The 26530-nt window shown below is 39.2% G+C and overlaps 1 protein-coding gene across 7 annotated transcripts in view; it reads left to right on the top strand.

Annotated features, from left to right (window-relative positions):
- TSC22D1 (TSC22 domain family member 1) overlaps positions 1-26086 on the top strand; it is a 129984-nt gene extending 103898 nt beyond the window's left edge. For 5 of the 7 annotated variants that reach the window (XM_077158304.1, XM_077158297.1, XM_077158298.1 and 2 more), the window contains 2 exons: positions 23558-23609; positions 24685-26086. In XM_077158304.1, the coding sequence (XP_077014419.1) occupies positions 23607-23609; positions 24685-24942 (261 nt within the window). In that variant the 5' untranslated portion in view covers positions 23558-23606 and the 3' untranslated portion in view covers positions 24943-26086. Of the gene's footprint in view, positions 1-22320; positions 22442-22746; positions 23149-23557; positions 23610-24684 lie in introns of those variants that run through there. The other 2 variants (XM_077158301.1, XM_077158300.1) reach the window with 2 other exon arrangements.
- Positions 26087-26530: the final 444 nt, after the last annotated feature.

Raw genomic sequence — 26530 nt, forward strand, 5'->3', positions numbered from 1 at the left:
TAGCCTTGGATCATGCCCATCAGACATAAGGAGTTTCCAGAAATCCTTCCTGGATTGCTCCATGTCCAATCCTGATCTTCTCTGAAATGGCTGACTGGTTCCACATTTGGCCAAGACCTCATGTGGGGCACTATTCTCTGGAGTCTTCCTTCCTGGAAGCCCAGAATTTTCCAGAATACCAATTTCTAGTTTCTTTGTACCCAAGTTTATCTTGTTTATTTCTTTCCTATCACATTTCACTATAAGCTGCGAGGAGAAACCAGGCTGCACTTTTGACATTTAATTTGGAGATCTCTTCTGCTAAATATCCAAGTTCATGACTTTTAAAATCTGCCTTCCAGTCAAAGCCACTAGTCAACTTTGCCAGATTATCTGCCATTTTAAAACAAGGATTGCCTTTCTTTCAGTCTGTAATGACACACGTCTCATTTCTGTCTAGAGCCTGGGCAGAGGTCTCTTTAGAGTCTATATTTCTATCAAGATTCTCTTCAAAACATTCTAGGCCTTCTCTATCAAGCTCCTCACAACTCCTCCAGATTTTTCCCCTTATCCATTTAAAAAGCCTTTCGATCATGTTTGGTATTTGCAAACCACAGCAGCACCCCACCCCTGGCACCAAAATCTTTCAAGTTTGCTAGCTGCTGGAATGCAATATACCAGAAATGGAATGGCTTTTAAAAGGGGAATTTAATGAGTTGCTGGTTTACAGTTCTAAGGCCGAGAAAATGTCCCAGTTAAAACAAGTCTATAGAAATGTCCAATCTAAGGCATCCAGTGAAAGATACCTTGGCTCAAGAAGGCTGATGAAGTTCAGGGTTTCTCTCTCATCTGAGAAGGCACATGGTGAACACAGTCATGGTTTCTCCCTTGGCTGGAAGGGCACATGGTGAGCACAGTGTCATCTGTTAACTTTCCCTCCTGGCTACCTGTTTCTTGAAGCTCCCTGGGAGACATTTTCCTTCTTCATCTCCAAAAGTTGCTGGCTGGTGGACTCTGCTTCGTGGTGCTACAGCATTCTCTGCTCTTTCTGAATCTCTTTCATTCTCCAAAATGTTTCCTCTTTTATAGGACTCCAGAAACTTATCAGGACCTGCCCAAATGGGTGGAGACATGTCGCCACCTAGTCCAGTTTAACAACCACTCTTGATTAAATCACATCTCCAGAGAGAGGAACTGATTACTGTTTCAAACATACAGTATTGAGTAGGGATTATTTTACCTTTATGAAATGGGATTTAGATTAAAACATGGCATTTCTAGGGGATGTACATCCTTTCAGACCAGCACAGGCAGGCACAAAATATTTATGAAATAAATATCTGTAATAAATATTTGTGCAATAAGTATTTGTGGAAGGGAGCTACACTGGGAAAGAGTGTATCTCCTTCTTTCTGTAGGGTTGAGGCCACTTGATTTCCTGCTGGAACGACAAACGTGCCAAAATTGCTAGTAGAAGGAAAGATGTAGAAACTGACTGTGAGCCTTCCTCCTTAAATTTTCCTTTAGGAGAAGCCAAGATGGCAGAGACGGCCTGTGTCAAGGAGGCCACGGGGATGGCAGCACAGTTTGGGATGTCAAGTAATTGAAAAAAAAGAGGGAGTTCTCTTTAAAGCTATAAAGTGACGTTATCATAAGTCATTCTCTGAGCCAAGTCCTCATCTCACAGAGATCCAAGCAAAACTAGAGTTGCCCTTTTACCAAAACGATCTCTTAGAACCCTGTAAAATGCCACCAGATCAATTATAAATCAATTCTCACAATAATTCTGTGTTAGGGAAAAGGGGAGCAAATTACATAAAGGTGATCTTCATCTTTGAAAAGAATTGTTTTTGGAAATAATTTATAGTGATGCTGTCTATACTAGGCCATTTTCAAGAAACTGCCTACTTTAAAAAGTTGAGTGGGGAAACGTGCCGATCCCTTTTGATTAACCTCGGTTCTGGCTGAGGCCTGAGTAGTTGAGAACAGGAGATCATGACCTGATTTGCTCTCCTTACTTGCCGTGGAAAATGCCAGGTCTTTGCCTTGTTTTATTCCATTTAATTCTCATAACATAATGAAATAGCTATTATCACTCCCATTTTGCATAGGCGGAAATGATTTTGGGGAAGTTGAATTATGGTCTGACATCAAAGCTCAAAATCTGACCACTGCTCTTTAAAACTGCATTTAAAAAATCAGTACTGAACAGGAAATAAATAGACTTTGAGTTTTGAAATTGCAAATGCACACATAAAGTGACCAAAATAACAGCATAGATGCTTTTAAAGATTGTTTAGAAGTGGCATTTTAATTGGGATTGAAAGGAGAAATCAGCTTCCTTCTCGGCCATATAGACTCATGCTACCAAGAGAATATGGATAATTTTGGCCACTATTTGAAGCTACGTGAGAAATAATAGGAAGATCTAATTTGATATAGTGACTCCAAAGTAATCGAAGACTTTACTGCTCTGTTTAAAAAGTAAAAGTAGATCTTAGAGCTTTTTCTATTTTGATGTAATTAGACCTTGATATCCTTGGAAACGGAATTTTCTCAGTCCACCCAGTATATATAACAGGGTTAGTAGACTTAGATCTGGCGTGCATTGATAATAGATACCTGTTTCGCCAAAATTGAAAATTTGATCCAATGTAGAACCCTCTTCTCCAATCAGCTTTTGTATCACTCCTGGAAATACTTTTGTAGCTTTCTCACCTGTGCTTTCTGCTTCGCCGGACAGCTGAAGGCTTTGGAGATTATAGAGATATTTGAAACTGCTACCTTTACTAACTAGCACTAAAAAAAGAAGCAACTTCTGCAGGATTTGGTGATTTCTATGTAAGGTTTTCATAAATCTAGAAGGTGCTTTCTTTTGATTGTGAGAAAGGTTAGTCCCATTTTTGGCCCCCCGTCTGTATGTTAACACTGTCCATTTCTTCTGTTTCTATAGAGCTTCTTCTTATTGACTTTGCAGCACTTGAAGTTGTTACAGCCATAGACTGACTTTTGTGTGTTCTCTCTGATGGCCCACAGTGCATACTCCTTTATGCCTACCACTCAGGTGATACCACATCTTCTGTCTTCTTTCATGGATGCAGTTATCTACAGCTTCTCCTATACTTAAAGGTTACCTCTTGCATGCACTGCTTGGTAGTTTTGAACCAGGATGCTTAGACAAGTTTGGAATGTTGGATGAGTGCTTTTTTTTTTTGCATGGGCAGGCACCGGGAATCAAACCCGGATCTCCTGCACGGCAGACAAGAACTCTGCCTGTTGAGCCACGGTGGCCCACCCAAATGAGTGCTTTTTAATATAGAAATGCAAATGTAAAAAATAGTAAACATGACCTGGTAGGACAACAAACATGAACAAATGAGCTACCTGGTATATGATTAAGATATATGTGTTTGTGTTTTGCATTTATCTATGTGGTGACATGCAGTTTTCTGTGTTCACCTAGTGTTTCTTGAAAATTATGCATGGGCAATCAAGAAATGCTCATTATGCTCAAGTTCCCTAAAATATCAGTTGCTTAGGAACAAATTCACGTTTTCAAAACTGACTTTAGAACTAATTGTACTTGATAGACTCTTTTAACTTAAAAGTTATGATCTGTGGTTCTAGGAAGTGTTCTTTTTTTTTCAATTTTAAAATATTTTAATTACTCCAACAAAATAAAATCAAAACACCCAAAACATCCCATACCCTTATCCCTTCTATTATTTATTTATTTATTTATTTATTTTGTCTTTATTTTATTGCTCATCTGCCCATACAGTGGATAAAGGGAGTGTCAATCATAAGGTTTTCCCAATCACATGGTCACACAATAAAGCTATATAGTCATACAATCATCAAGAAACCAGTCTTATCCAGGAGTGAAAGTCTCCCTGGTGGCGTGAGAGATGACTCCCAGGGATGAGCCCAGCCCTAGCACTGTGGGATCAACAATGCCATCCTAACCAAAAGGAGGAAAAGAAGTGCAAGTAAGGTATTAATGGCTGAAAGATTTCAAATAGAGCCAAACAGACCTCCTACTCTACAGGTCACTGTTACGCAAACTTCAGTTAGACATTGCTACCTATCATAACTTGCCAAACCCCAGCCTAAACCATTCCTGCCAATCCTAAAGGACACCTAGGGCATTTTCTAAGATTCTACAAAGCCTCCATGCACTAGGGTAAGTTTCCAGAGACCTACAACCTCCAGATAGGTCCCTGGACCAGATAAGTCCTGAAACACAGAGGGGCCAGATTCTCTAAGAACATTAATTAGTTCCATCCCCCTATCCCATATAATTGACAGCCCCTTCCAATGTGAAAGAGTTAGACTGGGCATAGCCCAAATATCTAGGAAGTGTTCTTGAATTATTTTATGGTTGCTTCCTCCCTTCCATATTCTTTGTTGTTCTATTGTTTGAACTTCGACTCTCCTAAACTGGTATTCTCATCTTTTCTTTCCTATTTTCTCTCTTTGAGAGTTTATTCTAGTTCCTGAGATATTTCTTCGGTTGTACTTTCTAATATTCTAGTGAATTTTCCCGTATGTTCTCAAAATATCAGGTTTTTGGTTTCCAGGGGCTTGTTTTGGCATTCCAGATGTTATAGTTATCCCACCTTTATCCCCTCCTGTTTCACCCGTGTAAACTTTCAGGATTTTCTTCTGTTCCCTACATTTCCTTCGGGTTCCTTTTTTTTTTTTTTTTTTACCAAGTGTTAGTATGTTAGGGGGTCACAAGTGGTTGCTCTAAGACCGGGCTGGGCTGGGGATTGGGGTCTGGCTGTGTGGAGACGCTCACTCTGCTGACACGTCCTGCTTTTACAAGTACAGGGCTGCCTTTTAGGTTCTTCAGTGCATAGCAGCCACCTTCTGGGCCTTCTTTCCAGCTTCCTTAGGTCTCAGTTTTTTCCACAACTGCTAAGTGAGTTACCATTTTTTCTAACTTTGAAAGCATTGTGAAATTGACATCTCTCCTATTCTGTCTATCCTTGTTTTTTACAACTGGGCTCTCTCTTTCATAGTTTATGGGAAGAAACAGAGATAAACGTGTGTGTTCAGTCCACCTTATTTAATTAGAAGAGACTCTCAAGAGCTCTGTAACAGAAGAAAGTATATTCCCCTGTGAGAAGCCACACGCAGACATCCAGTCCAAAACTGGGAAAAAAGCTATCATTGTACATCATTCTGTCATCATAGCAGATGATTCTATAGAAGGACATGGCTTGTTTGTACTTCCAGATGGGAAAAGATTTTGATTATTTTTCCTATGGGAAGGTGAAAAGCACTCCAAAAAAACCTATGAAAAGCCAAGCTTCGGAGACCATAAAGTAGTATCTAATGCCTACTATCTTTAAATACACAACAACAGGACCCCTTGACTCTGCCAGGACCTCCAAAATCACATGAGAACTCTTGCTGTTCTCTTTTCGTAAAGCTCTTCTGTGACTAATTCTATCATTTCCTTCAGGTCTTAACTCAAAACTCACCTTCTCAGGGAGGCTTTCCTTAATTACTTATCTAAAGTTCCACCCTCTCTGATAGTTCATAACCCTCTTTCACAGTCTTTATTTTACTCCTCAGCACTTGTTACCATTTTACTTGTCCTGTTTACTTTTTAAGCCCCACTCACATGTATGCTGCCTGAGGGGCAGGTACTTTTCTCCATTTCCTTCACTCCTGAATCCCTAGCATCCAGAACAGACACTCTGTATCTATATATTTGTTGCATTTTCATCACTTTTGTGGTGATTACAAATACTCCAGTGGTAACCAATCCTTCAAAGGACTGAAATTTCCAAAATCTTATGGCATCAGTTACGTCAAAACTACAGGAATACTTTTTGTTTTTCATAGTGGTGATGAGTATGGCCTTGATCAAGTCACAAGACTGCATTGTGCCTCAGTTTCCTCATCTGCATAGAAGGGCCTGGTGAGGTAACCCATGTTATAGGAACTGTTGAGAGGATTGGATGAGTTGGTGTGTGTAAAGGGCTTGAATAGGGACTGACGAATAAGCAGTGTAATTAAGTGTTTGCTGCAATTATTATCACCGAGTTTCATCTTCCTTCATTGGCTAACACTATATGGAACCCTTACTGCATGCCAGCTTCTGACCTAGGTGCTGGGGTCACACTGGTGAGTAAAATAGTCCAAACCCCCTGCCCCATGGGGTTACGTTCTGGTAAAAGCAAGCCAACTGCAAACATAGTAAATGAGTAAATAATCTGAATTGAGGGAAGAATTACCCTTTGTGGGCTGGGGGCAGAGGGTTTTTGTGGTTTGGGTCATGTTCTTACTTTAGTGGTGGGTTCTGGGATGTTTGTTCTGTGGGTAGTCTTCATAAATTACATAAATGTTAAAGATATTGCGTATGTTTTAAATATTTTATTTAAAAAAAACACTTTTCTGTCCCAAGTGTTCTTACGTTAAAACAGGTTTAATCTAGTTATACTGATGAGAGAAGACCTTTTATTTCTTTTTTAAATCCCTTAAGGAATGTAGCCTAACTTGTCCCCCACACCCAATTTGTTAAGGCAGTCCAGGTTGTTTACCTCTATTTTTACTCACAATATATATTTGAAGTGTCTGGTTAATGTAATGTGTCCAAAAGCACCCAGCCATAATGACTACAAGCAACGTTTGCGATTTTAAGGACAGGCATCAGTTTCTACTAAGTTAATCAGATTGTACATTGCAGGGTGTCTGGCAGCGGCCCCACTTTTGGCTGTGTGGTGGCAGTGCCACACTGTACATAGAGTTGACCAACTTGAGTTTGAATCTCTGCTCTGCTGTTGATAGAAGACTTTTGTCACTGTGGGCAGGGTGTTTGGCTACCCCAGGTCTCAGTTTTCTTTCCTTTAAAATGAAGAAAATAATGGTATATCCCTCAGATTTGTAAGGATTCAATAAGATAATGCCTGTGTAAATGGATTTATTGAGAAGTCTTAACTTTTGGAGGGTGATATCAATGTGGAGCAGTTTTATTTTTCTAATGATAACCACTAGCTTTGCCCTTTTGACCTCCTCTCCCCTCGCCTTGCTGTATAGTGGGAATGCTTCACAGTGTCTGTTTACTTCCATATCTTTTCAGTTACTTTTGGTTACTTAAACAGCCTTACTTTAGTTCTTAAGACTTAGTTTTATTATTTAATAAATTTACATCACATTTGCTTTCTCATAGAACACATCTGAGGATTCTTCGGGGAGCCCTTTGGGTCCCTTGGAATTGGAGAGCTGGCCTGGTCTTTTCGTTCCCAGCCCCTCAAAGTCAGGTCACCTTGATCATCTTGTTTCTTGGTCTCCTCATCCAGTGGGCTACTCTCCCAGACAAGGTTCTCCCATAATAGCTCAAGCCAGCCGTCTTCTGTGGTGTGTGCAGTTGGCTCACAGAAAACCAGGTGTCTCTGCAATGCCAAATGGTGGAAATGTTGCCTGCCCCAGCAGCCTTTGACATCTCTGCTCCACCATCTCTGTCCCACACACCTTCCTGAGGTGCTCTCGCCTACTCATGGTTGTTGACTGCTACCGAACTTTTTCCAGACATTTTTTCTTAAGTCAGATCTCGCCCAAGCTCCAAAACCATAGCTCGACTTCCTAGGGTGTGCTGTCACTCGTTTCCCAGAACCAGTTCCTCCTCCTGCACCATCCTAGTGAACTGGCACGACTTTCCATGCACTGCCATAACCCACAGGCCTGGCAGCCATCCTTCCTCCCCTTGGCTCCCACGTTTGGCCAGGCCTGCCAGTTCTAACTTCTGAATATCTTTGGCATCCCTCCCTCTTTTCTGTCTTTTTCCCTCAGTACTCCTCAGTCTGGCCTTCATTATTTCCTTCCTTTTTCTCCACGTTCATCTCCTATAGTCTTGTACATTTTGGACAGGGCGAACTTGCTAAAGCACAGATATTATTGCAATTGCTCACCTGTTTAAAACCCTTTAACATGAACCCCCTTGGCACTCATATTTTTTTTAAATTTATTTATTAATTAAAAAAACTTAACAAATGAACTAAAACATCAACATGTATAATCGGTAATTCACAATATCATCACTTAGTTGCATATTCATCATTTCTTAGAACATTTGCATCAATTCAGGAAAAGAAATAAAAAGACAACAGAAAAAGAAATAAAACAAAAACAGAAGAAAAAAAAGATTATACATGCCATACCCCTTACCCCTCGCTTTCATTAGCATTTCATACTAAATTTATTTTAACATTTGTTCCCCCTGTTATTTATTTTTATTCCATATGTTCTACTCGTCTATTGACAAGGTAGATAAAAGTAGCATCAGACACAAGGTTTTCACAATCAAACAGTCACATTGTGAAAGCTACATCATTATTCAGTCATCCTCAAGAAACATGGCTACTGGAACACAGCTCTACATTTTCAGGCAGTTCCCTCCAGCCTCTCCATTACATCTTGAATAACAAAGTGATATCTACTCAATGCGTAAGAATAATCTCCAGGATGACCTCTTAACTCTGTTTGGAATCTCTCAGCCATTGCCACTTTGTCTCATTTCACTCTTCCCCCTTTTGGTCGAGAAGGTTTTCTCAATCCCTTGATGCTGGGTCTCAGCTCATTCTAGGGTTTTTCTCAATCCCTTGATGCTGAGTCTCAGCTCATTCTAGGATTTCTGTCTCATGTTGCCAGGAAGGTCCACACTCCTGAGAGTCATGTCCCATGTAGACAGGGGGAGGGTGGTGGGATTGCTTGTTGTGTTGGCTGGAGAGAGAGGCCACATCTGAGCAACAAAAGAGGATCTCTTGGGGGTGACTCTTAGGCCTAAAATTTAAGTAGACTTGACCTATCCTTTGTGGGGTTAAGTTTCATATGAACGCACCCCAAGACTGGGGGCTCACCTTGGCACTCATATTAAAGTCCAGGCTCCATCACATGGCCCACGAGGTGCCAGCCTGTTGTCAGACTTTTTTCCTTCTGCTTCTCTCTCTGCCTTCCACCATTCACCCTCATCTTCTTACTTCCTAGCCACACCCAGCTCCTGTTAGGTCTCCAAACTCAGCAGGCTGTTTCCTGACCTTGGAAACATCCCCTGGCTTTCTGCTAACCATCATTCTTTATATATAGCAAGTTATACCAGATGTCACTTCTTCCTCTACTAACCCCCACCCCGCCAGCCTTCCCGGATCACTGAAGGAAGGGATTATGTTTTATTCCTCTTGAGAATTCTAGTGTTAAGCCTAAAGTTCCTGGCCTTTCTTGGGTGCTCAGTGTTTGATAAATATGTGTAAGTGAATGAAGGAATGCCTGGAGAGTTAGTTGTACAGAGAACTTTTTTATTCCAGTTTATATCCTCCTGGCTAAGATGTGTTATACTGAACACTCCTTCTGCAGTAGTGGCAGCAAGTTTATATACTAAAAATTGACCTAGTGGCTGTTATAAATTTACAATTCCCATTCTGTTACTCCACTGACTTTAGTAGGCCCACTCGGCACATTATTTTCATTATATTCCTTCTTACCCTTACTTAATTGTGAGTAAAGGAAAAAGTAACAGTGTCAGAAACGCCTTCTGGATGAGATGCCTGCCAAGGGTAAAGATCCCTGGGGACCGATTTGGACAGAATGGAGCTTCCCAGGGGGATTTGCTGCGGAGCCGTTTTCTCCACTACCCCTGGCTACAAACCTTGGGGGGGGCAGCCTATTTTCCTTCTTTATAAGTGAGTATTATTCCTTCTGATCCGCTTGGACCTCCTCTGACTGTTCTCACAGCTCTTGAGGGATCCCCAAGGACTTACCAGGGCTTATGAAAACAGTTTTTAAATAATTCTTAGGCACAGTCCACAGAGGTGTGTCAGGCAGCGTGAGTGTCTCCATGCCTCTGGAGACCCTCCCTCCCTTCTCAGGTCTTTCTCCCAGTGGCCAGGACACACCTCCTCAGGATATAGGACCCCTGCTCTTGGGGACCGACTTGCAGCCCCCCTGCCTGCCCCTCCAGCGCCGTGCTAGGAGACTGAGGAGGGCCAACTCAGCACGAGCACATCTCCACTCTGGGCAAGCCTGGAAACCCCGTGTCCCCAACGCCATCTCCCAGCCCGTCTCTCCTCTGTAGAGTGGCCAGCTTTAGATGGTCACTAAGGGAGGGATGCCACCGCTCTCTTTACTCTTCCAGCTCTACTATCCTTTAGTTTGGATCTATAGCTACGGATCTGGATTCCTCTGGATTTCCAGGGGAAAGTATTTTGAAACAGCAGTTGGTTCTGTCCTGTGCCCTACAATTAATCAGGTAAAGCCTGAACCAAAATCATTTAATGTCTTTGAGCCTCCATTTCTAAACCTACAGAATAAGGAAACTGGAGCTAGATAATCTCTAAGATCCCTTGCTGCTCTAAAAGTCTGAGTCACTTAAAGAGATCCTCAGGCGCCACTGGGAGCCAGAGAGACTGTAACATGGGAATTTTCCCTCAATGGCAGCTGAGGGTAGTTACTATACATTCAGTGTGTCCCTGGCACAGACTCATCTTTTCCAGTTTGTTACTGCTGACCTGAGTCTGCACTATATCAGAAATCCAGTAGCTATATAACACCCTTGAATTTATCTTCATCTTTGTAGATAGCACTGCATTTGAGCTTCATTTAGTTGTTTTAACGTCACCAAGGGGCCGCCTCTAATGGCCCTCAGTGGTTCCATGTGCATAGAAGAAGGGTTAATCTGGTTCCTGCTGGCTCTTCCTTCTGTCCTGCTTATCACTGTTGTTAGCTTCTAGAAGTTAACATGAAAATGTAGCTTAAGCCAATTATTTCTAAAAATGTGAAAGAAGATCCTGAAGCATCTATTTCCTACAGCCATGCAAAAGTAAAATAAAAATAACATTCCTTTTTGATGGGAGATGTGTGACATTTTTGAAATAAAAAAAAAAACATAAGCAGGACAAATTTTTTTCATATATTTTGCATAGACTATTATTTGGTTTCTAACTCTGCAATGACATTTTACCTGTGACTCCTGATTTTCATAATTCACCACTATTAAGCAGAAATGGCAGTTTATGAAGAAATTTAACTTTGAAGAGATTATTTTCAGGATAAAAAGTAAAATAAGAATGTTAACCATTTGAATCCTGGTACTTAAAGGCCTTGAGTCTTTTAAGCATGTGGGCATCCTTTTGGAATTAGTAGTTATATTGAATAAGGCAAAGAAAATAGAGGCATGTGCAGACAGCTATGGGAAAACCGGAAATTATTTCTAGAACAGTAACAATAGCTTAAAAACTATCATAAATATTTAAAAAGAGAAAAAATACATTGACAGCTTTACAGACTGTATATGTGTATAGATATGTGTTTAATATAAATGTGTATTAATATGTGTATAAATAAAATATTAAGTTTAAACTCTCACATGTAAGCAAGTATTTACTTTTTAAGTCTTTTAAAACTAATACAGGATTCTGGGAGCTGGATTATTAATATATCTAAGTTAGTTCTCATGCACATTAATCCCCAACAACCTTGACAATCTTAAAAACAAAGGAAAATTATTCCTTAAAATTCAAGTCAAATACATTTCATATGATTATAGAGCAATTACTTAGTTATAAGATAGGCAATTTTAGGTCTCTTCAATGAAAGTATTCACATTCCTGGGTTTTTTCTTCTTTTACTTTAATTAATTTAATTAAAATAAAGCTATGCATATATATAAAGATTAAATTGGATTAATTGAACAAATCTAATCAGCCCCTTTTCTTTTTTCATTCTCTCCAGTTTGCTACATAGAGGCAGCTACTTTTTATTGTATAGTCCTACAAACTTTGACAAACACAGAGGGTGTAATCACTACAATCAAGATGTAGGATGGTTTGATCATCAACCAAAAGACCCCCTCCCATATTCCAAGGCCCTGGCACCTCTGATCTGTTTCCTGTCCCTATGTCTTGCATTTTCTAGAATGTCATGTAAATAGAATCATACAGTTTGCAGTCCTTTGAGTCTGGCATCCATAATATATTTGAGAGTCTTTCATGATATTACATTTGCTAGTAGTTCACTTTAATTTCTGGGTAAGTAGGGCTGCATTATATGGACATATGAGGTTTGTTCATCCAACGTTCAGTTGAGTAACATTTGAGTTGTTTCTATTTTAATCAATTATAAATAATGCCACTCCAACATTCATGTACAGATTTCTGTGAGAATATAAGTTTTCATTTCACTTGGGTAAATAAATTATTGACTTATGGAAAATATACATCTGAAAGCAGCTGCCAAACTATTTTGCAAAGTGATTGTATCATTTTGCATTCCCACCATTGGTATGTGAGCATTCCAGTTGCTCTTCATTCTCATCAACACTTCATATTTTCAGTTTTAGAAAAAATAATTTCAGACATTCTAGTAAATATGTAGAGGCATCCTGTGATTTTAATTTGTATTTCCCTAGTGATTAATGATGTACAGAATTTTTTGCCACATGCTTATTTGCCACCATATATCTTCTTTGGTTAAGTGTCTGCTCAAGTCATTTACCCATTTTTGAAATTGGGATATTTGTCTCCTTATTGTTAAATTTTGACAGTATTTTATATATTCTAGATATAAGTCCTTTATCAGAAATGTGACTTTCAATATTTAATCCTAGTTTATAACTTGTCTTTTCGTTCTTATAACAGAACTTTCAAAGAATAAAAGTTCTTAATTTTTTTTTTTTTTTTTTTTTTTTTTTTTTGCATGGGCAGGCACCGGGAATTGAACCCGGGTTTCCGGCATGGCAGGCGAGAACTCTACCTGGTGAGCCATCGTGGCCCGCCCAAAAGTTCTTAATTCTGATGAAGTCCAATTTACCTTTTTCTTATGGATCCCAAGATTCCAAAGATTTCTTATGTGTTTTCTTATAGAAGGTTTTTAGTTTGGGATTTTACATTTAGGTCTATAATCCATTTAAGTTAATAGTATAATGTGATGAATGGATCAAGTTTTTGCTTATCTTTGCTGCATTAAATTTCCTTTACATCTTTGTTGAAAATTAATTTACTATATATATGTCTGTCTATGACCTCTCTTTCCTGTTCCATTGATCTTTATGTCTCTCCATTTACTAAGACCACACCATCTTAATGAGTAGCTTAATAGAAAGTATTGAGATCAGGTAGCATGAGTTCTCCAACTTTTTTCTTTTAAAAAATTATTTTGGTTGTTCTAGTCCCTTTGCCTTACAATTTTAGAATCATTTGGTCAATTTATACAAAAAGCCTTGCTGGCATTTTGATTGGGGTAACACTGAGTCTATCAGTTGCAGACCAGGGGGCAGGGAGGATTGACATGTTAAGAAAACTGAGTCATCCAACCCACTAGTTTGCTAGCTGCTGGAATACAATATACAGAATGGCTTTTTTCTGTTACGATAGAAACAGAATGGCTTTTAAAAAGGGAAATTTAATTAACCTGTAAAACTTACAGGTTTACAGTTGTAAGGCCATGAAAATTTCCCAATTAAAGCAGTACATAAAAATGTCCAAATTAAGGCACCAACAAGAGGTTACCTTCATTCAAGAAAGGCCGATGAAGTTTGGAGTTTCACTCTCAACTGGAAAGGCACATGGCAATATGGTCACGTCTGCTAACTTTCTCTCCAGGCTTCTTGTTTCATGAAGTTCCCCTGGGGGTATACTCCTTCTTCATTTCCAAAGGTCTCTGGTTGTGTGGGCTCTGTGGTTCTCGTGGCTCTGCTGCTTCTGTTGGTTCTTTCCATAATGTTTCCTCTTTTAAAGGATTCCAGTAAACTAATTAAGACCCACCTGAATGGGTGGAGTCACATTTCCCTCTGATTAAAGGGAAGTTAATACCTACAGTTGGGTGTGCCACATCTCCATGGAAATAATCTAATCAAACTTCCAACATATGGTGCTGAGTAGGGATTAAAAGAAATGGTTGCTCCCGCAAAATGGATCAAGATTAAAACATGGCTTTTCTATGGTGCATAATCCTTTCAAACCAGTACACATAGTATATCTCTTCATTATTTATATTCCCTTTGATTTCTTTCATCAATGTTTTCTGGTTTTTACCGTACAGATCTTGTACATATTTTGTTAGATTTCATACTATTGTACATAAAATGTCTTAAAATTTCAATTGTTTATTGTTCATTGTTAAAGACAGAGATACATAATTTTTGCATATTGACTTTATATTCTGCAATCTTGATAAACTTGCTTTTTGATAGTTCTGGTAGCTTATTTGTGGATTCTTCGGGATTTTCTACACAATCATGCTGTCTGTGAATAGAGATAATTTTATCCCTTTCTTTCCAATCTGGATGCCTTTATTTCTTTTTCTTCCCTTTTACCCTGACCGTTCCCTCTGGTATGATGTATATTGAACAGGAGTGCTGACAGAGTGGACTTTTTTCCAGTATTAGGGGAAAGCATTCACTCTTTAACCTTTAGGTATGATGTGAGCTAAATGATTTTGTAGATGCCCTTTATCAGGTTAAGGCAGTTCACTCAATTCCTATTTTGCTTAAAAGCCTTTTCTTTTTTAATCAGGAATGGATTTTGAATTTTGTCAAATGCTTTTTCTGCATCTATTGAGATGATCCTGTAGTTTTTCTTCCTTAGTCTGGTCAATTTCACTGATTGATTTTCTAATGTTTACTTTGCATTTTCAGTATAAACACCACTTCGTCTTGATGTATTTTCTATTTTATATATAGTTGGATATAGTTTGCTAAAACTTTAAGAATTTTTACATCTATGTTTATGAGGGTTATTGACATATAGTTTTTCTTTTATCTTTTTTTAAATGTCTTTGTCTGGTTTTAGTGTTTAGGTAATGCTGGCTTTTTAGAATGAAAGTGTTTTCTCCTCTTTAATTTTCTGTAGAATTGGTATTATTTCTTCCTTAAATGTTTTATAGAATTTATCCAGTGAAACCATCTGAGCCTGAGGTGTTCTTTGTAGGAAGATTTTAAAGTATAAGTTTAAATTTTAAAAGGGATGTAGGACACTTAGGTTATCTGTTTCTTCTTGAATGCAATTTGGTAGTTTGTGTCTTTTTAGGAATTTGTCCCTTTTATCTAAGTTGTTGAAACTTATTGAATTAGATATGCCATGTTTTCCTTTTCATTCAGTTAGGAATACTTTTTAAATTTCCCCTTTGCTTACTTTTTTTTATACAAGGATTATTTAGATGTGTGCTATTTTGTTTCCAAATATTTGGAGATTTTTCAGATAATTTTCTGTTACTGATTTCTAATTTAATTCCATTGCGGCCAGAGAACATATTTTATGTTATTTGAATCCTTTAAAATTTATTGAGACTTGTTTTATGGCTCAGATTATGATCCACCTTGACCAAAATTTCATGTGTACTTGAAAAGAATGTTTAGTCTGCTGTTGCTGAATGGAATGTCCTACGAATATAAATTAGGTCAAGTGGCTTAGTGTTATTCAAGTGTTCTATATGCTTCCTTTTTACTGTTTAGCTGTTCTTTCAATTATTGAGAGAGGGTTGCTGAAATCTCCGACTGTAATTGTGGATTTTTCTATTACTCTTTTGTAGATCTATCGGTTTTTACTTCATGTATTTTGAAGCTCTATTATTAGAGTCACAAATACTTAGGAGTTTAATGACTTCTTGGTAAATTGACCCTTCATCATTAGGAAATGATGGTCTTTATTCCTGCAAATATTCTTTGTTCTGTGGTCTACATTGAGTGATTAAGAACTGCCCCAGCTTTCTTTTAATTATTCTTAACATTGTATATCTTCTTCCATTTTATTTTACCTATTTGTGCCTTTATATTTAGAATGTGTTTCTTATAGGCATATATAATTGGATCTTGCCTTGTTTTTTTTTAAAATCCAAGCTGATAATCTCTGCATTTTAATTAAAGGGTTTAATATCATATGCATTTAATAAAATTATTGTTATGGTTGGTTTAAATCTACTATCATGTATTTATTTTGCTTTTTGCTTTTTTTTAATTCCCCTTTTCCTCTTATTCTACCTTCTTTTAGATTGTGTTTTCTTCTGATTCCTTTTTGTCCCCTTTATTGGCTTATTAGCTATAAATATGTTATTTTAGTAACTGCTTTAGAGTTTGTAGTCTACATCTTTAACTTACCACACTCTACGTTCAACTAATATAGCATAAAAACTTTACAATGGTATACTTTCCTTCTTTCCTGACCTTTGTTCAATTTTTCTCATACATTTTACTTTTATGTTATCCGTTCCCCCATCCCACCCATGCCCCATTATTATTTTAACTTTCAGCTACGAATTATGTTTTAAAGAGGTTTAAATAATAAGAGGGGAAAAATATTTTGCATTTAGCCGTGCAGATGTCAGTTCTGCCACTCTTTGTTCTTTTGTATAGATCTAGATTTCTATCTGGCATCATTTTCCTTCTGCCTAGAATTCCTTTAAAAATTTCTTACAATGCAAGTCTACCAATGATGATCCTTCCAGCTTTTGTATGTCTGAAAAAAGTCTTTAATTTTTTATTTTTTGGGTGCCTGGGCCAGGACTTAATCCTTGGTCTCCTGCATGGCAGGCAAGCATTCTACCACTTGAACCATTTGTGTACCCCTGCCTTTGTTTTTTTTTTGAACTTTTTTATTGTATAATAGAACATATATACAAAGCGAAGAAAGAAAAAAGCAATAGTTTTCAAAGTGCTCTTCAACAGGTAGTTACAGGACAGATCCCAGAGTTTGTCATGGGCTACCATACCATCCTCTCAGATGTTTCCTTCTAGCTGCTCCAGAATATAGAACCTGCCTTCATTTTTTGAAAGAGACTTTCAGTGGGCATAGTAGGTTGACAAAGCCCCCCTCTCCCAACACTTAAAAGATGTTACTCCTCTGTCTTCTGCCTAGCATTGTTTCCAACCAGAAGCATGCTTTCATTTTTATTGTTCTTGCTCTGTATAATGTATTTCTTTTCTGGTGTGCTTTGAAGATTTTTCTCTTTAGCACTGGTATTAAACAATTTGATTATGATATCCGTTATAGTTTTGTTTTGTTTTTTATAATTATTTTGCTTGGGGTTCATTCGGCATTTTGCATCTGTGGATTTATTGTTATAATAAAATTAGAAAAAATGCCATTATTTTTTCAAATATTTTTCCTTTCTCCTCCTTTGAGGCTGAGGTGTCCTTTGTAGGAACTTTGAAGTCTCCTTTAGGGACGGACTTCAACTACTTATATAATTTGGTTCTTGAAGTTGTCCCACAACTCAATAATGCTTTGCTCTTTTTTTCAGGTTTTTTTTCCCCAGTCTTTTTCTCCATTTCTTTTTTTGTGGATAGTTTCTGTTGCTATGTTTTCAAGTTCACTAATATTTTCTGCTGTGTCTACTCTGCTATTAACCCCATCTAGTGTATTTTTCTTCTCCATACAATGTATTTTTCATGTTTATTAATTTCTTTTGGGTCTTCTTTATGTTTCCCACATCTACATTAACATATTCATGTTTTCCTCTACATTCTTGAATGAATAAAATGTAGTTATCAAACTGCTTTAATGTCTCTTTCTACATATTCTACCATATTTGTCATATCTGCATTATTTTGATAATTTATCTGATAAATTTCACTGAATTTTCTCCTCATTTTGAGAGTCGTATGTTCCTGCTTATTTGCAAGCCTGGTAATTTGTTTACTGGATGTCCAACCTTGTGAATTATTTAGTCGATTTTACTAAATATCCTTGAGCTTTGTTTTGGGGCAAAATTTAATTACCTGGAAACAGGTCGATCCTTTCCAGACTTTCTTTTAAGCCTCTTTCCATAGACCCAAACCCCACTTAAGTCTAAGACTAACCTTTCCCTACTTCTTAGGCCATTTCCTTCTGATTGTCTGATGTCCATGTATTATAAGGTTTTTCCACTCACACTGTTGGTAACACCAATTATTCCTGGCCCTTAATGATCATTGAAAATTGTTCTGCCTGCTCCTTTTGGGTGGCTCTTTCCTTGGGTGATTTCCTTACATGCATATGCTGAGAAGCAAGCACCCAGCTGGAGCTGCGGCAAGGGAAACTCTGCCGATCTCTCTTTTTCTTTTACTTTAAAATGTTTTTTAATCAAAACAGTATGTGTGCATACACAAAGCTCAAATAGAATGAATAGGAAAAATATTAACAGTTCCCTTTCTTCATTCTCCTATTTTCATCATTTTTCAGAGGTAGACATTTTTAATTTTGTTTATTTTTCTCACTTTGCTTCAATATTTTTACGTGGTATATTTATACTGTTCTCTTGCTTTTTCAATTCTAGATATTATATATTCACATTGTAGTAGGTTAGAATTTAGTGCTTTTAAATCATTCCTTCTACACATTTTTTCTTCCTATCACCCTCTCAATTAAGTTCGTTTTAAAGTTAAATTAACAAATTGTAAAACTTAATATAATCATGTAAAATATATTTAAGAGGTTATGTTTCTTTTCTTGCATTGTGTCCTGTAAAACTGTTTTTGAACTTAGTAAACTGCGCCATCAGATCTGTCATGTATTTATCAGTAGTGCAAAAGCTCAGATGTGTTCGATAATCTTTTTTCTTAAGCTCTCCCTCCCAAGTCCACCATCTTCCTGCACCACTAGAGACCAGCTGCTTACACCTGGTTGGCAGCTTTCTTCCTGAAATTTCCACTCACCAACATCCTCTGGATTCATATCCCAGCTTTTAGAATTTTCTCTATATTCCTAATGGTTTGAAGTTTCATGATGATGTGATTGGGTGTAGACCACTTTTCATTCATTTTGCTGTTTGGGCAGCTCTTGTAATCTAGAGACTTGTGCCCTTTAGTTCTGGCAAAATTCTTAAATTATTTCTATTCTGTTTTGGAAACTACTCCCAATTTGAAGTTGGACTTATTAGATTCACCCTTCAAGTCTTATCTTTTATCTCCCATTGTCCATCTCTTTTTCTTTTGCTCTGTGTTCTGAAAATTTTCCTCAGCACTATCTTCTAAGCTTTCTATGGAAATCAAGGAAATTTAACATATGTGTGAATGCAATGACTTTTTCTTGTTTTGATTTCTTTGACATTATTTCTTGTTCTGCTAGTGTGTATAGGACCCAAATACGTGCTTTACTTAATAAGGCTCTTCACTGTTCTTGCCTGCCTTAGAAATAATATTTCAGATGAACTTGGAGCTTTACTGCAGGTGTATTTCTTACCAACATTATAGTGGTTGTCAAAAGATTCAGATTTCCCAATTGTATTAGTAGCCCTATGTGAACTTTGTTGCTTACATTACAGAACCGTGTCATATTATTTGGGGACAAAATGATTTTATCTATTTAATTGCCTTATCCAGGATTGGCATTCACATGTTTTCAGGTGCTCTTCATTGACCATGTCAGCCGTTTTAAGAAACATCATTTCAGCCTTTTATGCATGGGTGGAAGGTTTTACTTATGAATGCGCATAATGCTCCCGGTGAGGGTTGCCAGATAAAATACAGGATGCTCAGTTAAATCTGAATTTCAGGCAAACAGCTTATTCTGCACAGAGCATACTTATACTAAAATATTATTCGTTGTTTATCTGAAATTCATATTTAACTGGAAGTCCTGTGTTATTTGCTAAATCTGGGTAACCCTACTCCCAGTGCCTAGTGAGAGTAAAGTAGAAAAGCAGAAATGACCTAGCAGTCCTTGGATAACAGTGATGTGGCCAGGAACAGGGGGATGGGTCTTAGCCTTTCCCTGGCAGCTGCTTTAAATTTGCAAGGAGCTTGGAAAGAGGGAGAAATAATTATCCCATTTGAGTGGCAAGTCCCCACCTATGCCTGCGTTGGCCAAGTCAGGTCAGATTTGGAAGGCACGCATGTGTGGTAGTGAATTAGGATCCCTCTCCTCTTCTATCCTAGCATGCTTGCCACCAGCACGCAGACCTGAATGAACTGGAATTAAGGTGGAAAAATCTCAGTCATAAGCAAACCAACCCAACAAGAATACTCCCCAGTCTCACACTCAGATCTCAGATATATGGGGAGTGAAGCTCCCACTGAAGAGCTGTTTTCATCTAAATGGAGAATTTCCAAACTCTTTCCGCGCTCCTAGTTCCCCTCCTGAGTGAAGGCTTCTAAATTCTACTCCACTATCCTGAAGACTTGTCTTCTGTTTAGGGGTCTATTCTGAAGGCAGTTGTGGTGTTTTCTCCGTCCTTTCAGCATGTCTTTGTCGAACTCTAACTAGGCATGAGACACACAGATGTTTTGTCTTGCAAATACAAGAACATTTGAAAGTAATTCTCGTCATTTGTGCCTCAGACATTTCTGACCCAAGGGTTTTCCTCCGTGGAGATTTGTTCCACTTCCTTTGCCTTCTTTTTCAAATTATGTCTTTTCATTTTTTGATATAAAAATCCTGTTTTAAAGAAATGTACTACCTTTAATGTGAAAGATATGAAAGGACTGTATTTCCAATTTGTTTTTCCTGATTGCATATCCTTTGGCCCAACAAATTCTCCAGAAATCCACGCACAAGTGTTCAAAGATGTTTCTTGCAATTTTATTTAAAATATGAAAGGATTCCTCAATAGGGAAATGGGTTAAATGGACTGTGGGAGCTCATATTTGCTTCTGTACTTTAATACAACAGATGCAGTTGAAATAGAAACTTAACCAACTTTTGTCAGCATGAATAAATAAAATTCAGTTAATTCAGTCATTTTCTTAAACTCTAGCTAGCTATTCATTTGAACATTTTTTCAGATGACCTGAGAGTTTTGTTTTTTAAACTATTTTTAGAGCTGATAATGTAAATAGACTTACACTGTTTTAGTCATAACTTTACCTTCTCAAAATATAAACTATCATGTATAAATAATAATTCTATTCAGCTTTCATAGACATGGGGCCACATGCCTGCTCCCCAAATCATTCTTTTTAAGCTTCCACTTACTAAGTACCTGTTTCCTTAACTGAAAATAAGTGCCTTCCTCAAAGGACTTTATATCATATGAGATTATATATATATATTTTTTAAATTGTAAATATGCTAATAAATATGTTATTCTCAAGTAAAGCTTTAAAATTTGGGGAATAATATAGCTTACAATATAAAAAAAATCATTACTTTATAGTAAGTCACACTTTGTTTTTCGACACCAAAGAGAATTACTCTCTATATCATCTACTACAGTCACCAGATTTGGTTCCTCATCACTTCTGACAGTTTCTAAAACCAAATGCCTCCCTGCAGGCATTGGGTCAACTTAAAAGAATATACAAAAGGCTGTGATGGCAGTTTTAGGAAAGGATGCTGCTTGAGGGAGAATGCTTTTTTGTGAGAGTTTGTGTATATATATTGAGTAGTATACAGCTATATGTTCTATAGTCAAATTTTTTGTTGGAATTATTTGTGGCCACTTGCCTATGGACTAGAGAATTCTCCCCTAGCACTGTTAGTTTTTATTGTTTCTGTTTATAGTTTTATGCCAATAGAGGGCAGTGTCGTAGAGTTTAAGTTTGCCCGCTTACACTGAATTGCAAACTTTAGGTTTTAGGTTTATAATATACTAAATCATGACATAACCGCTGCATCCGTGAAAATGTTTTAAATTAACAAAGAAAAAAAAGTTTTAAAGAGGCTATGACGTTTTAAACCCGGATCTCTTGATTTTGGTTGGGCGAAGGGATTTGGTCATTTTGGCCATAGGGTGAAATGGAGAGGAGAGTGAGCTTGCCGCATCTATTAGATACTTAACTATTTTTAACCACCATAAAGTCTCCTTTTCTACTAGTCTGGACTGGGCAAATGGGCAAAGAAATAATTTCAAGGAGTTGTGGGCTTTTAATACATTACAATATTTCAGTCTCTCCGATGCAAGAAAAGTCTCTTAAAATTGAGTCTCAGAGTCTTGCCACTCTTAACTTCCAAAAACTTGGTTAGGAACTTAACTGAAAAATAGATCTATGTAGGATTAAGCCTATAGGTTTGACTTTTCTAATTATAAATGAAAGACAGCATATTTAATGACTGGTGAGAAGGTACTGATGGTGTGTGTGTGTGTGTGCAATTTCAAGGTTTATGGCCCCAGAGACATTTTGGTTAGATCCACCTGATTTCATCCGGTGGATTTCCTTTTTGATTTAATTTTATGTACGCCTAGCCAAGAATATGCAATGTTATTTTTGTTTGTTTGGTTGGTTGGTTCTACAAGCCATGGAAAAATAGTTTCTCATTTCAAAAAGCAAATTTTTTTTCCCTCTAAAATTCACTGGCTTAAAAAAATATATATTATTGTAGCATGCCTATTATCCTTACAAATAAAACCTGCTACAGAATCCTCCCACTACCGCTGCCGCCAAGAACTAGATAATTGAAATCGAGCCGCTTGAGTTCCCGCACGTCTTAAGCGGAGGGACTGGGCATGCCCAGTAGCTCCGACGGCTCCGGTTGCAAATAGGAAGCTTTCGCAGCTCGGCAGCCGCGGGCGCAGGCAGCTCCGGAGACCGGGTCAGACTCCCTTCCACGTAAGCACGTGCGGGGTCCCGGCTGTCTTCCTCAGGGACCTTTGGGGCTACCTACCGCAGCAGCCGTCGGGCTCCACGGCCGCTGCAGTTTAGGGACGCCCCGCGCCGCGACCCCTCCGAACGCGGCCTGGGCCAGCCCACCAGAAAAGCGGGATCCGGAGGAGGGGGCGGGGAAGCGTTGGGGGAAGGGGGCGGCGGGAAGAAGGAGGAGAGGGTGGAGGAGGAGGTGGGGAAGGAGTGGGGCGGGAAAGGGGCGGGTCCCAGGGCGCGCTGGCCAATCGGTGCGAGCGCCCGCTGCATATATTTTGCCCGGAGCCCGGGAGACTGGGTTTAGAGCTGAGCTGATCAGAACTGAGCTGAGCGGAGCCGGGCTGCAGACCGAGAGTCCTTCCCACGCTAGTGCGCTCGGCGTCCTCCCGGGATATCCAAGTCTCCTGCCGTTAGAGCGGCGGGTCTCTGTCTCTTCTCTGTTCTCTCTCCGGGCTGCAGCAAGCTGAAAGATTTTATCTAGCTTAAACAAGGCTGCAGGTGTTCTCCCCCCGTTTTTTTTTTCTGCGAGGGTGTTTTTTTGGCTGCAATTGCATGAAATCCCAATGGTGTAGACCAGTGGCGATGGATCTAGGAGTTTACCAACTGAGACATTTTTCAATTTCTTTCTTGTCATCCTTGCTGGGAACTGAAAACGCCTCTGTGAGACTTGACAATAGGTAAATGTCGCTGTGATAGTTTAAATTTAGTCGTGAGATATTTGTGATAATGCAGGTGAAAGAGATACCCAGGCGAATTCCTTTGTCCATTGCCGAGAGGCTTCGGTGACATGAACGTAGCTTTTTGAAACGTTCAGGGCATCCTGCATTTTCGCAGGTCTGGTCAGAAAACGGGTTTTTCCCACATTCTGTAATTTATAGTCCTTTGTGGCTCAGTAAAAAGAGGGAGATGTCTGGATATTCGTTAGTAAGAGTGGCTGGTGTACCTGGAGGATATGTTACTCACACATCGTTAAAGAATAATCAAAAGATGATGCCTGTAACGTCGCAAAATTGGGAGATCCTTTTTATCTTGAATCTTTGGGATAAATTCCAAATTATCGATGGTCTTTTTCTCTCTCTTTTCCAGCTCCTCTGGTGCAAGTGTGGTAGCTATTGACAACAAAATCGAGCAAGCTATGGTATGTACTGATTAACAATCATTTGCACTAAATGTGACCTCAGCACTAATAGCAGGCGTCTTGGGATGGAACCAGTTCATGGTCAATAAGTTATGATGATGGTTGCTCTACGTGCATTTAGAAATGCCAACGCTGTCTCCATTTTGCCTGCATAAAGCAACATTCCGCGGCTGCCATGGAGGGAGAAATGGGCCCTGAGGGTATTAAATGTTCTTGCCGTAATGCTTTCACATAACGTCGGGATTTTTGCAGTGGTGTCCCTGTTTGCGAGAGAATGTGCGGGGAATTGCTCCCTACGTTCCCTGTGTTCGTGTGGTCGTGGGCACATCTTTAGCGACGTGGCTTTACTGGGAATCCTACGGTTTTACTAGGGAGCTGGGGAGAAGTCCCCAGAAGTGGGGATCTCGGGGAAGGGCTATCTAGACAGCCTACAGACGAATCCCCGGTGATGTCGGCTACTGCACGACGAAGGAGAATCGGAGGAAAGTTTTGTTCTCCCAGCCTGTGCCTGGATTTCTCCTATTTTTTATTTCCGCCTTGGCTGTTCTTTGTTATTGGAGCAGCGCCTGTGGCTCTTCTCACGGGATTCTCTGCCGGCTGTTGCTAGGCAAACTCAGAACCTTTAATTTCGAGCTATAAATAGCTCGGGCTCCCATTGGCTGCGACGTCTGCCCAGGTTTCTGTGATGTCAGCTTAATCGCGAAGGAGGGTGGAGGAAAATGCGGCAACATGCTCGGTAGGAACTGGCTGCAGCTGGTGCTGAGCGAGGCGGGGGCGGGGCTTGGGGGGCGGTGAGCCCCTGTGCCTTTGGCCATGTCCAGGGGGAAATCGACAGAATGAATTCCTGTCTAAGGTCTGTAGGGAGTTCACAGGCTTTAAAAAAACAAACAAAAAAGAACCTTGATCATTTCTGTATTAAACGTAAGTGTTGTGTAGTTGTGGTTGTATTCAGTAGATTACCCCCAAGTACGTTTAGTGAATTTTAAGGTCAGCATATGTAAATGGTGCTTTAGAAATCCCGAGTCGGGAAAATAGTTGTTAAACCTTTCTCCCCCCTCCCTACTCTTTCTCTCAGGATCTGGTGAAAAGCCATTTGATGTATGCGGTTAGAGAGGAAGTGGAGGTCCTCAAAGAACAAATCAAGGAACTCATAGAGAAAAATTCCCAGCTGGAGCAGGAAAACAATCTGCTGAAGACGCTGGCCAGTCCTGAGCAGCTTGCCCAGTTCCAGGCCCAGCTGCAGACTGGCTCCCCCCCTGCCACCTCACAGCCACAGGGGACCACACAGCCCCCGGCCCAGCCAGCGTCCCAGGGCTCAGGACCAACCGCGTAGCCTCCCATGCCCCCGCAGAACTGGCTGGCACCGCCTGAACTGAACAGAGCAGAGCCGAGATGTACTAGCGGGAAACCGCCTCCACAGTCACCCATTTCATTGCTGGCTGCAAAAGAGACGTGAGACTGATAATATGCCATTATCTCCCCCCCCCCCCTTTTTTTTCCCAGTATTAAACAGTCATATGCTTTTGGCTTGAAGAAATTTCTTAGATGGGTGAGTTAAAGGTTAATCAGAATTAGCGTGGATATACTGGGACCTTATGCAGCTTGGCAAATGCCAGAGAAATGGTTTGATTCATGCTGAGGAGCTGTGTGCCTTTCCATCCCTTCCCGGCTCCCCACCACCACCACCTCAGAGTTATCCTGCTTGCAAGTAGTTTAACACAGTGGGGTTAGGAAGCGGAGTTCCAGGTTGGAGTTCTCTCATTCCTCTTCTCATCCAGTGAGGACTTGAAAGGGAGGTACAAGTAAAGACTGATGCACAGTCTCACCTAAAATGAGGGGAAACAGTTCATTGTGCAAATTGACGGCTGTCACCAAAATCCTTGAAAACTAATAGTACTGTGTGCCCTTTTCTGAAACATGGATGACACAAAGCTATTTGTGTGACTAAACGGTGACAGGTAGCTGGGACCTAGGCTATCTTGCCACAAAGTTGTTTTGCTTATTGTATATTTGTGTATGTAGTGTAACTATTTTGTAAAATAGAGGACTGTAACTACTATTTAGGTTGTACAGATTGAAATGTAGATGTTTCATTGGCTCTCTGAAGAGGTGTGGATTGTCTTTTATATATAGACCTACGTATAAAACGCTACATGATGAAAACCACACACCTAAAGGAACTTTAAGAATTTGGAACAGTTAGTCCCTGTGTAATCTGCAATCTTCTAGCTGCTGAATATCCTGAAGTGAATCCCTGTTCACCAAAGTGTTTTTGATTGAGCCGGTTGAATACTTTGAAAACTGATCAGTTCTAGCTAATGAGATGACTTTCCCAGTAGGGGTGTCTGCCTGTTACCTGTATAGTAGTTATATGCATATGTTTCTGTGCATGTTCTCTACACAGTTGTAAGGTGTCACTGTATTTAACTGTTGCACTTGTCAACTTTCAATAAAGCATATAAAATGTTGATTAACAAGTGTTTCCGTATTACAGTGTTAATATAATTGCAGTCATTTTTGCAAGTATTTCCAAGTAAAGTTAAAATAGATTGGTAAACTCTTGAGGCAAAATGAACGGGCTGGACAAAGTAGGGGTGCAAGTGGTATAACTGTAGAGAAAAAAAGAAGTAGACGTTACATTGTCTGGCCAGCAAGGGAAGTGGAGATGAGAGCTTTATTCTAACAAATCCCTTCATCCCTTTGGGCTGATGCTGTGTAGGGAATTGGAAAAGATCATCTGAGTTATCCTATGGCCTTGGAATTGTAGCAGTCCATGAAAATCTTAATCTTTAAAAGATTTGAAGAGTAAGATTTGTTTCAATATTTATTGTATTAAAAGGGAAATGAACCTTACCCTTTATATAATCCTGATAAGCAGTGCTAGAGTCAAAAGATGGGTTATGGAGAGAGAAGCTTGGAGT

This window comes from Tamandua tetradactyla, chromosome 4 (assembly GCF_023851605.1).
Source record: "Tamandua tetradactyla isolate mTamTet1 chromosome 4, mTamTet1.pri, whole genome shotgun sequence".
In the NCBI taxonomy this organism is placed as follows: Eukaryota; Metazoa; Chordata; class Mammalia; order Pilosa; family Myrmecophagidae; genus Tamandua; species Tamandua tetradactyla.